The sequence below is a fragment of the Amphiura filiformis genome, chromosome 10, assembly GCF_039555335.1.
Source record: "Amphiura filiformis chromosome 10, Afil_fr2py, whole genome shotgun sequence".
Classification (NCBI taxonomy): Eukaryota; Metazoa; Echinodermata; class Ophiuroidea; order Amphilepidida; family Amphiuridae; genus Amphiura; species Amphiura filiformis.
The window spans coordinates 67,548,454-67,560,875 of NC_092637.1; the positions used below are offsets into that span (position 1 = coordinate 67,548,454).

The 12,422-nt window shown below is 36.5% G+C and overlaps 1 protein-coding gene across 1 annotated transcript; it reads right to left on the bottom strand.

Annotated features, from left to right (window-relative positions):
• Positions 1-765: 765 nt before the first annotated feature.
• LOC140163294 (hyalin-like) lies at positions 766-11,142 on the bottom strand. The gene is made up of 12 exons (XM_072186691.1): positions 10,971-11,142; positions 10,576-10,821; positions 10,169-10,414; positions 8,328-8,573; positions 7,927-8,172; positions 7,531-7,776; positions 6,763-7,008; positions 6,362-6,607; positions 5,964-6,209; positions 5,561-5,806; positions 4,894-5,139; positions 766-2,097 (listed from the first exon to the last, which is right to left on the bottom strand). The coding sequence occupies exons 1-12, from the start codon at positions 11,140-11,142 to the stop codon at positions 1,454-1,456; spliced, it is 3,276 nt and encodes a 1,091-aa protein (XP_072042792.1). The 3' UTR covers positions 766-1,453.
• Positions 11,143-12,422: the final 1,280 nt, after the last annotated feature.

Genomic DNA, 12,422 nt, shown 5'->3' on the forward strand with positions numbered 1-12,422 from the left:
TGGTGTAGTGTGGCTAGCAGAGACAATGATGATCACAGGAACAGGAATTGTAACTCAAGTAGCCGTTAAAACTACTAAAGGTATTGTATAAACAATCAGCACCTAGAGCTTTCTAAAGTTAAACATAAAGGTCTCACATGGGTCCCCAAGTATCAAGTCCTATTCTTGTCATTAGCTATGCTAGCTTTTGCCGGACACTTGAAGTATCTATTCGAAAATATCTGGTCCAAATGGATGTTGAAAATATTTGATTATTTTCGATTGTATGATTATTTGCCTAAATAGATAAGTTTAACATCCTCTTATATACAACATTACATAATTTACATCAGGCTATTCCAACCCTACACCCCCTATAGAAGACATGGCTCTAATCTTTGAGGAGTGTGAATTTTTTATGGTTACCTGAATAGGAGTTTCCGTTTGAAATCTATACCCCCTGTATGAGAGATTAAGGTCATGTCTTCCATAGGGGTGTTTGTATTTCAAATAGAATAGCCCATTCTAAAATATAAAAGAAACGAGTTAACTGCAATCATTAATTTTTCGTACAGCAACAATTATTAATGCACACCCAAGTATAAATTGTACATGGTTCGAACTGAAAATATACAAGGCTCGGGAATTACTATGTTAGTTACATTACAATAATATTAAAATATTCAAAAAAATTTCAGCAAAGTTTTACCAATAGAACTCGACATTAGCTAAGTATAATATGTCATATAAACATACATTAAGAAACTCACTACATTTGTGGTCAATGATGGTTGTTGGTATATAACTATAATTGCTGAATAAATAACGAGTCCAGAAATGGAAACAATACAAAATAAAGTTATTTCAAAACAATAGTTCTAAAAATGTAAATAATATTCAAAAGTCTGTGAATAGATTACTTACACCGCACCCATATTAATTTCAACACACAGCGGAACCAATCAACCACATACCCACCCACCCCATCCACACTATAAACACAAATATATTTACATAATTATGCAGCATTGTACATTTTACTTTCATTTTAATTTTCATATTTCGACTGCACTCTCGGTGCCAGAAGTGGGTAAGTGCAACAGCTGTCCTGTGAAAATTTGGCAATATACACACAGTATATTGTACTCATCTACACATGGCAGCTATTGCACTTACCCACTTCTGGCACTGAGCAGTCGATTTTTAAATTGCAAAAGAGTACAATTTAACAGCGACCATGGTGCCAGGGGTATAGCATTGGTATATCTAAATCCGGGATCTAAATGTGCATAATTATTTAAATCACTGTTACAACAGTCACTTTATTTATGCTCAATGTTAGTTGTTGATTTCTGTATAATTATAACTGTAGGATAAATTATGAAGCCAGAAATGGGAAAGATAATACGGAATATTGAATGTGTCTACTATTGTGATCTTAAATCTTTTTTAGAGATGAGTGAATTGGTTTCATCTATGGAACACGTCTGACCTTCATTACAGAGGTCTTATGGGATTGCCAACTTGATTTCCAGTAGTACCATGTCATCCCTGAATTATCATTGGTTCCTGTAGGACCAAGGTATTGGCCGTTCAGGTTGGAATATGCACAGTTACCATACCACCAGGCACCTTTCCGGGATACAGCACAGTTATCTCTAGACCTATCCTGGTCCCTATCATACGTAGTGAATGCCTCGTTATTATGATACGCCAATGAATCACCAGCGTTGCCACTGTATGACCCAATGGTTAGGACATAATTAGATGACGAATCACCCACAGCAAATGTCTGATACTCAGCGTACGCTTTGTCGCCGTCAAACGCTTCTAACTCTACACGTAAGATTGAGGGATTTCCTGATGTCAATAGATGTATGAGCCTGAGACCTGCCCAGTACTCACCACTCACATCACCAAAACCATTCTCATAGTCAGTCCAGCCGCGGTAGAAGTTTACCGATCCGTCAAATCGGCGCTGGAATACAGTCCACCCCGCGTTATCTGTGCTCATATCACAATACACTTGAAATGACAAACCATCACTTGGATTTATTGTGTAGATGCCAGATGGGTAATCTCCATTAGACACCAAATCAAAGCAATCCCGTATAATATCTGAAACGATATGGAAAACAATTAAGATATTGAAATTTCTGGAACACCGATCATGTAATTGTAATTTGTTTTAAAACCTGGCAGCTGACGGGATACAAGCGGGCGAACTTCGCTATTCCGAAGGTTCGCTATTCCGAAGGTTCGCTATTCCGAAGGTTCACTATTCCGAAAATTAAAAAGGTTCTCTATTACGAAGGTTCTCTATTCCGAAAACAGAAAAGGTTCTCTATTCCGAATATGAAAAAGGGTTCTCTATTCCGAATATGAAAAAATGGGTTCTCTATTCCGAAAACGAAAGAAGGTTCTTTTTTCCGATATAAGCCACCGTGTTCTCTAATCCGAAAGTGAAAAAAGGTTCTGTATTCCGAATATGAAAAAAGCGTTATCCATTCCGAAATCTGGGGCCCGTGACCTTTGACCTCTGGGGCCAAGATGGGCAAAGGATAAATCTACGGGGTAGGGCCCTTTTTTCATATTCGGAGTAGAGAACACGGTGACTTGTTTCGGAATGAAGAACCTTTAGTCGTTTTTGGAATAGAGAACCCATATTTGAATATTCGGAATTGAGAACCTTTTTTCATATTTGGAATAGAGAACCTTTCTGTTTTCGGTATAGAGAACCTGTTCAGTTCAGTTCAGTTCAGTTTTATTTCATCAAATTCATCCATTAAATAAATACAATATAAAAAAGCTTTTACAAACATCGTATAATATGGTGAAATGATGAGGATGCCACTGAACGCAGAGCGTGTTGTTGTGGCACCCTTTACAAAGGTTAGTATTAAATAATTATGATAAACACAATTTTAGAATAATAATAAATACAATAGCAAGATATATGCCTTGTGGGTTAGGTATAAACTTATTATCACAAGAGCTATGCTTTCAATTATAAATCAATGAGTAATGATGTTGAAAATAACAACCAAACCTACACAGTAGGTGTAAAAGGGTTGTAAAATCCCATTATAATATAAAACAGGCAAAAATGTAAAATTAGCCCGGGTGAAAGCTTAAGCACATGATTGCACGTTCACTTGCAACGAGTCTATATAATGAGCTAAATTATAACTTACATAGCAGGTAACTATATATTAAATGCAATATTTGGTAAATTAAATCTACACCAAAATGTTTAATGCAACGATAAATTAACATGGTAAATGGTGTATAGTTCTGCAGAACAAGAACAATGAAATGCAAAAGTGATAATCTGCATACAAGGCCAAGCGAGCTAACAAAATTTATCAAATAGCTTATTTTTAATATAACAAAATAATAATAATAATAACTAAAGACTGGAACAATACAAACAGACAGACAAACGGGTCCGATTTGTTGTGGAACATATATACTGAATTAATTTTATGCGAGTAGATCCTGAAAAATGAGAAGGGAAAAAAAAACCCAAACAAAAACAACAACTGCTGTTTGTGTTTAGGGAATTTTCGGAATAGAGAACCTTCGGAAAAGAGAACCGTTTTTTCGGAATAGCGAACCTTAAATTACATTCGGAATAGCGAATGGTAAAATTACACGTTCGGAAAAGCGAACCTTCGGAATAGCGAATCTTCGGAATGGCGGACCTTCGGAATAGCGAGAGGACCCCATCCAGCAAGCTATATATGGTCTACACCGGTAGTGCATTCGACGGATTTTTAATTACAAACAACCCTTTCTAGCATTTTTTTTTCTCATTATTAATATTTTTAAACAAAATCTAATATCATACCATACCCAAACCCTGCTATCTCATATCAACCATTAAACCATCACTATGATTATTATTTTTTATTATTTTCAACTCAAGCTTAAGCAATCTCTTACAAATTTAATATTGATCTTATGGAAGAATTGGATATATTCATACTTTTTACGGGTATATTAATCAAAGTTTGTTTGTTTGTTTGTTTGTTTGTTTTATTTCTTCTTTTGCCTGGGTTACACATTCATTGGATGTTTTAAGGTATCCTCTGTTCTTCCATGAGGCCCAGGGGTTACATTAAAATATACATCAAAATACATCAAAATAATTTAACAGAATATTTTAAATACACAGAATACATAAATATATAAGCATACACAATCATGAACTTAAAATGGAGAAACTAACCCATATTTACAATTATAGAATAAATAACCAACCCAGCGCATCGAATTTAGATACAAAGTACTTTTATCAAATATGAAATTAAGAATTCAGAATTTGCAAGCAAAAACCCAACAAAACTTGGGAAGTCTTTCATAAAAGATTCCAAAGTTGGGACGTCTTCTGCTTTCTGCTGTTAACCAGGCAACAAGTATGTGGAAATGACCTTTCGCTCGTGGAAGAACTCTACCGTTGGAGGATTGTCAAACAGTGTGTGCGAATCCGCAACGGTGGAGGATCAATGAGTGGCTATCCTCCGATAGTGGCGGATCGCCATGCTGTGTGTTGGAATCCTCCTCTAAGGATTTGGAGGAACAAACCACTTTGTGTGGGAATCATCCTATGGTAGAGGTACGCAGTATGTGGGAATCCTCTAGGGGTTCGGAGGATCGGCACGCATTACGTGGGAATTCCCGACGGTGGAGGATGGCAACTCAATTTTTAGGAATCTTCTAACAAATCCAAACACGTGGCAATCCTCCGATGTCAGAGTATTGTCACGGATTGCCACGAAAGATGGCGATCCTCCGAACCCTGCGACGCGCGTGGCAAATGTTATTTTTAAGTACCAGATCATAGCTCGTTTCCTTGAGATTGAGGCAATACATTTACTGGCTCAAACCTGATACTAGAAAGTTCAATCTTACCATGAATAAACACGTTAAATGAGCAACTGTCGTTATTTCCATATCCATCAAAAGCCGTGCACGTTACAAGGGTTTGTCCAATAGGGAACCTCGCACCCGATGGGGGGTCGCAGATTACTGTAGGGCTGCTGCCGGAATTATCCGTAGCCCCTGGATCTTCCCATATAACCATGGCGGTTGGTTGGCCAGAATCGGTGTTAGCTATTTGATCTGTAAGGCAGGTCTCCATCGCAGGATCTTCATTGTCTGTTGAAAGATTCAAGATTAAATCCAATGATGATTGAAATATACATGGTTGGTGAAATGAATTATTATTGATTAAAGCCTATAACATACGCTTCGGTGGTTATTATATCAAGGCAATTTGGTAAAGAACGAGCATATGTCTTTCTTTGGCCAAAGACAAACAAAATCCAAACAACTCCGAGGAAAACAGATGCACATTAGGTGACAGGCAGTGGGAAAGGTATTTGCAAAATAGTGTATACAGACCTTTACAATTGAGAACAATTATTAGGACCTACATACTAGATGATAATTATAACAATAATGATACTGGTAAATAATTATATGAAATTGGCAATGATATGAAACTGATACTTGTAACACAAATTAAACTTGAACATGTTTGAAAATAAACAAATCAAAAGAAAAACAGAAACCTTACCCTTGACATCAATGTAAAATGAGCAATTATTGATATTCCCGAATCCATCCAAAGCTGTGCACGTTACATTTGTTTTCCCGAAAACAAAGTCAGTTCCAGATGCCGGATCGCACATAACTGTAGCGTTAAGGCCGGAGTTATCAGAAGCAATAGGCCCTTGCCATACAATCATTGCGGTTGGTTGACCTGGATCTGTGTTGGTTGTTTGGTTTGCAGGGCAGGACTCCAAAACAGGGCCTTCGTTGTCTGATAAGACACATTAACCCAAAATGATATTGGGTAAATTGAAAGTGTTTGAATGCGGTTTTTTTTGTTGTGTTTACTGCCGACACAACAAATAGCATATTCACATAATGATATATTGTCAGTCAATTTGATGTTATAAGAAAAACAGAACTCTTACCCTTGACATCAACGTAAAATGAGCAATTATTGACATTTCCGAATCCATCCACAGCTGTGCACGTTACATTTATTTTACCAATAACAAAGTCAATTCCCGATGCAGGATCGCACATAACTGTAGGTTTAACGCCGGAATTATCTGTAGCAATAGGCTCTTGCCATTCAATCATTGCGGTTGGTTGACCCGGATCTGTGTTGGTTGTTTGGTTTGCAGGGCAGGACTCCAAAACAGGATCTTCAATGTCTGAATAAACAACAACACAAATGGAATTTAGTAAATTGAAATTGTCTGAATACGGGTTTGTTTGTCCTGTTTACTGCCAACACACTGCCTAGCATATGCACATAATGATATTGTCAGTCAATTTGATGTTATAAGAAAAACAAAGCTCTTACCCTTGACATCAACGTAAAATGAACAATAATTGACATTTCCGAATCCATCTAAAGCTGTGCACGTTACATTTATTTTACCAATAACAAAGTCAGTTCCTGATGCCGGATCACACATAACAGTAGTGCTAAGTCCGGAGTTATCGGTAGCAATAGGTCCTTGCCATTCAATCATTGCGGTTGGTTGACCTGCATCTGTGTTGGTTATTTGGTTTGCAGGGCAGGACGCCAAAACAGGGTCTTCATTATCTGATAATAAACAATAATAAAACAATTGGAATTGAGTAAATTGAAAGTGTTTAAATACGGTTTTATTTGTTGTGATACTTGTAATACAAATATGAGACTAGCATATGATTGAACAAAGACTAAAAACGAAAGCAAAAGAAAAACAGAACTCTTACCCTTGACATCAACGTAAAATGAGCAATTATTGATATTCCCGAATCCATCCAAAGCTGTGCACGTTACATTTATTTTCCCGATAACAAAGTCAGTTCCAGATGCCGGATCGCACATAACTGTAGCGTTAAGGCCGGAGTTATCGGTAGCAATAGGCCCTTGCCATACAATCATTGCGGTTGGCTGACCTGGATCTGTGTTGGTTGTTTGGTTTGCAGGGCAGGACTCCAAAACAGGGCCTTCGTTGTCTGATAAGACACATTAACACAAAATGATATTGGGTAAATTGAAAGTGTTTGAATGCGGTTTTTTTGTTGTGTTTACTGGGGACACAACAATAGCATATTCACGCAATGATATCGTTATGAATTCGGCAGACGGCCGAATCCGGATTCGGCTTTTGGTAAATTCATTTTTGGCATGCATTACTTTTGAATTAGAGAACAATGGATCAATGCTTTACCTATAGAGGGCAGCATATCGATTTTTTTAACGGTTATCGTCTTTGACTGTACTGTGAGTCACCGTTGGCTAACCCTGTATGCCACCCTCTTTTGAATCCTTACTATGCGGTTATCATCTGATCGCCGTTAAAAAATTGATATGCTACCCTCTATATTGTATAGCATTGATCCCTTATTCTCAAATTCAAAAGTAATGAATGCGTAAAATGACTTTACCAAAAGCCGAATCCGGATTCGGCTGTCTGCCGAATTCATAACGATATAGTGTCAGTCAATTTGATGTTATAAGAAAAACAGAACTCTTACCCTTGATATCAACGTAAAATGAGCAATTATTGACATTTCCGAATCCATCCACAGCTGTGCACGTTACATTTATTTTACCAATAACAAAGTCAATTCCCGATGCAGGATAGCACATAACTGTAGGGGTAACGCCGGAGTTATCTGTAGCAATAGGCCCTTGCCATTCAATCATTGCGGTTGGTTGACCTGGATCTGTGTTGGTTGTTTGGTTTGCAGGGCAGGACTCCAAAACAGGATCTTCAATGTCTGAATAAACAATAACACAAATGGAATTTAGTAAATTGAAATTGTTTGAATACGGGTTTGTTTGTCCTGTTTACTGCCAACAAACACTAACATATTCACACAATGATATTGTCAGTCAATTTGATGTTATAAGAAAAACAGAACTCTTACCCTTGACATCAACGTAAAATGAGCAATTATTGACATTCCCGAAGCCATCCAAAGCTGTGCACGTTACATTTATTTTACCAATAACAAAGTCAGTTCCTGATGCCGGGTCACACATAACAGTAGTGTTAAGGCCGGAGTTATCGGTAGCAATAGGTCCTTGCCATTCAATCATTGCGGTTGGTTGACCTGGATCTGTGTTGGTTATTTGGTTTGCAGGGCAGGACGCCAAAACAGGGTCTTCATTATCTGATAATAAACAATAATAAAACAATTGGAATTGAGTAAATTGAAAGTGTTTAAATACGGTTTTATTTGTTGTGATACTTGTAATACAAATATGAGACTAGCACATGATTGAACAAAGACTAAAAACAAAATCAAAAGAAAAACAGAACTCTTACCCTTGATATCAACGTAAAATGAGCAGTTATTGACATTCCCGAATCCATCCAAAGCTGTGCACGTTACATTTGTTATCCCAATAACAAAGTCAGTTCCCGATGCAGGATCGCACATAACTGCAGGGTTAACGCCGGAATTATCGGTAGCAATAGGCCCTTGCCATACAATCATTGCGGTTGGTTGACCTGGATCTGTATTGGTTGTTTGGTTTGCAGGGCAGGACGCCAAAACAGGATCTTCATTGTCTGATAATAAACATTAACACAAATTGAATCGGGTAAATTGAACATGTTTAAATACGGTTTTATTTGTTGTGATACTTGTAATACAAATATGAGACTAGAATATGATTGAACAAAGACTAAAAACAAAAGAAAAAGAAAAACAGAACTCCAAAACAGGGTCTTCATTGTCTGATAATAAACAATAAAACAATTGGAATTGAGTAAATTTAAAGTGTTTAAATATGATTTTGTTTGTCTTATTTATAGTCGACACAACAATTGCATATCCACACAATGATATATGTGACCCGGCAGCACAAATGAGCCGTAAATTCCCTAAATTGTATTCTGAGTTACGGTGTAAAATGTGTACGAAGGTCATATTCATCGGTAACTTAAGCTGGCCCGACATCCGTCTCATTTAGATAGTCAAAACTAATCAATAATCCTATTGTTGAAGTGGATAATAAGCTTCTACCTTAGATGGCTATAGAACTTTTAATAGCTCTGGTCTTTGTTTGCTTTTGCTAAATCCTGTTCAAGTGGTGGGTTACCAGGCATTGTATTTTGTACAGGTATGCATAACCAACAATTAACAATGAGAGAACTTTCTTAAACCTCGTTGACTTGGGGATGATTTGAAATGACCGCCAATTATGACTGTTTGATATTTATTGCCAGCAATGTGGAAAAAGAGACACATGTAAAAACGTAAAAGCTATAATTTTGTTGAAGGAGCAAAGTTTAACAAACCATAACCCCTCTTCTGGATATCGTTTGAAGTCAAATGATATACCATTTTTAAGTTTATGATGTTTATTTTTAAACACGAAATAAAACAAAATTGACCGGGGAGGAATTTACGGCTCATTCGCCGTGGACAGTCACATATTGTCAGTCAATATGATGTTATAAGCAACACGGCATTGTTTAAATCAAACATATTTTCATTAATGCTATCGAGATGCATTTCATCGTACTGAATAAATATACAAAAAGGTTTTGTGAATGCTAAGCGTATTGATTATAGTCTAGATAATACGAAACTTCAACATGTATTTACGTATAGAACCTACGTATGAAATTTGTGGCAGTAATGATTGATGATATTCGTACATGGAATAACCATACAGATAATGTCTCTAAACACATGTCAAGAGCTATCTGGATTCTTTGTAATCTCAAACACTTTATTACAGAAAGAAAGTTGTTTTCTCGGTAGTGCACTTAAATACTTCCCAGTTTAATATTACAGTGCTTGCTTGGAGCAATGCTACCATTAATATTCATATTAATAAGATCCACAAATGGCAAAAGAGAGCCATCAGAAAAAAATCAATTAAAAATAATGTAACTTTCATGGAAAAAGTGACGCAACGTCCTTTGACCCCACACCTTCAATTACCGAAACAAAATTACTTTAATCTTGGTTGATTATTTTCTTTATATCGGGAGTCACTTTCCCTGTAATTGACCGAATATCTGGTACAAGAACGTTAAATCTTACTCATGTTAAATCAGCAACCAGTTATTTCCATATCCATCGAAAGCCAATTTTGGAAGGAACGAAAGTTTATCTTTCCTTTGCAAAACAAAAAGAAAAACAGAACTCTTACCCTTGACATCGACGTAAAATGAGCAATTGTTGACATTTCCGAATCCATCCCAAGCTGTGCACGTTACATTTGTTTTCCCTAAAACAAAGTCAGTTCCCGATGCCGGATCGCACATAACTGTAGCGTTAAGGCCGGAGTTATCGGTAGCAATAGGTAATTGCCATACAACCATTGCGGTTGGTTGACCTGGATCTGTGTTGGTTGTTTGGTTTGCAGGGCAGGACGCCAAAACAGGGTCTTCATTGTCTGAAAATTAACATTAATACAAATGTAATTTGATAATTTTGAAAGTGATTATATACGGTTTTATTTTTTGTGTTTACTCGCGACACAACAATAGCATATTCACACAGTGATATACAATGATATAAGTCAATTTGATGTTATAAGAAAAACAGAACCGTTACCATTGACATCAATGTAAAATGAGCAATTATTGACATTCCCGAATCCATCCAAAGCTGTGCACGTTACATTTATTTTTCCAATAACAAAGTCAGTTCCAGATACCGGATCGCACATAACCGTAGGGTTAACGCCGGAGTTATCGGTAGCAATAGGTCCTTGCCATTCAATCATTGCGGTTGGTTGACCTGGATCTGTGTTGGTTGTTATGTTTGCAGGGCAGGACGCCAAAACAGGGTCTTCATTGTCTGATAATAAACATTAACACAAATGGAATAGGGTAAATTGAAAGTGTTTAAATACGGTTTTATTTGTTGTGTTTATTGCCGACACACCAATAGCATATTCACATAATGATATATTGTCAGTCGATTTGATCTAAAAACATAATTCTTACCCATGACATCAACGTAAAATGAGCAATTATTGACATTTCCGAATCCATCCACAGCTGTACACGTTACATTCATTTTTCCAATAACGAAGTCAGTCCCAGATGCCGGATCGCACATAACTGTAGGGTTAACGCCGGAGTTATCGGTAGCAGTAGGCCCTTGCCATACAATCATTGCGGTTGCTTTACCTGGATCTGTGTTGGCTGTTTGGTTTACAGGGCATGACTCCAAAACAGGATCTTCAATGTCTGAATAAACAATAACATGGAATTGGTTTATAAAAATGTGCACTTTAACATATAATGCAATTTAGGCATGTTGAGAGTTTAATTGAGAATAAGTTAGTTTGTGTCTTGTACTCCAACAGGACAGTCAGAGACACATCTCACACAGCTTCCGGTACTGTGACCAAGAAGGACAAGAAGAAGAAACCAAAGGCATGCAGCACCAAGCCAATCACCAAACCAATCACCAAGCCAATCACCAAGCCAATCATGAAGAAGTTTCAAGACCAAGAAGGACTAGAAGAGAAACCAAAGGCATGCAGCTCGCCAACTTAAAATCTAAAGTTGGCTCTTTTTTAGAGAGATCTATGTGTCAAATATGCGAGAAAATACCATAATACTACTTGAGTCAAACAAAATATCAACAGTTTGATACTTGATAGTGTAAAATGGCAAATAAAAGAAAGTTTCAAAACAAGGGTGTTAAGAGACAAAATAAGGACAAAATTAAGTCCAAAACCTGTCACTTAAATTCCAAAATACTCTTAAAATCCAAGAAGTCCAAAACACTTCAGGACTTGGCCAATATAAACAAAAAATTCGTCATAAACTTAGCAAATGAAAAACATTTTCTGATGCAGAATATTCTGTGTTAGGGAGACATTTGAAATTTGTAGATATCCCAAAAATCAAAGCAATTTTGCTTGACAGGGATACTACAATCTTTCTCTCTTTCTTTCTTTGCTTCTTTCTTTCGTTTTTTCTTTCTTTCTTTCTTTTTTTTTTTTTTCCTTATTTCTTTCTTTCTTTCTCTCAGCCTTTCTTTCTTTCCTTCTTTTTCTCAGCCTTTCTTTCTTTCTTTCTTTTTTCTTTTTTTTCTTTCTTTCTTAATCTTTCTTTCTTTCTTTTTTTTCTTTCTTTTTTTCTTTCTTTCTTTTTCTTTCTTTCTTTCTTTCTTTCTTTCTTTCTTATAGCACGGGTTTATGACATTTCGTGACACTAGTTTTTGGTTAAACAGTCCGTGATTTCATTATTGTGACCTTTTCAAACATTATGCTTTTTACTGAGACCAGTAATTACTCCATTATATAAAATGCGCTTAAGCAACGCAACATAATGGATTTAATTAAATGGACTAAAAGTAGCATAATCATAAAGGCCTACTTATTGATTCACTATGAAGGCACTTAAATTATAGAGCCTACTCCTCAGTTTATACCAAATACAAAC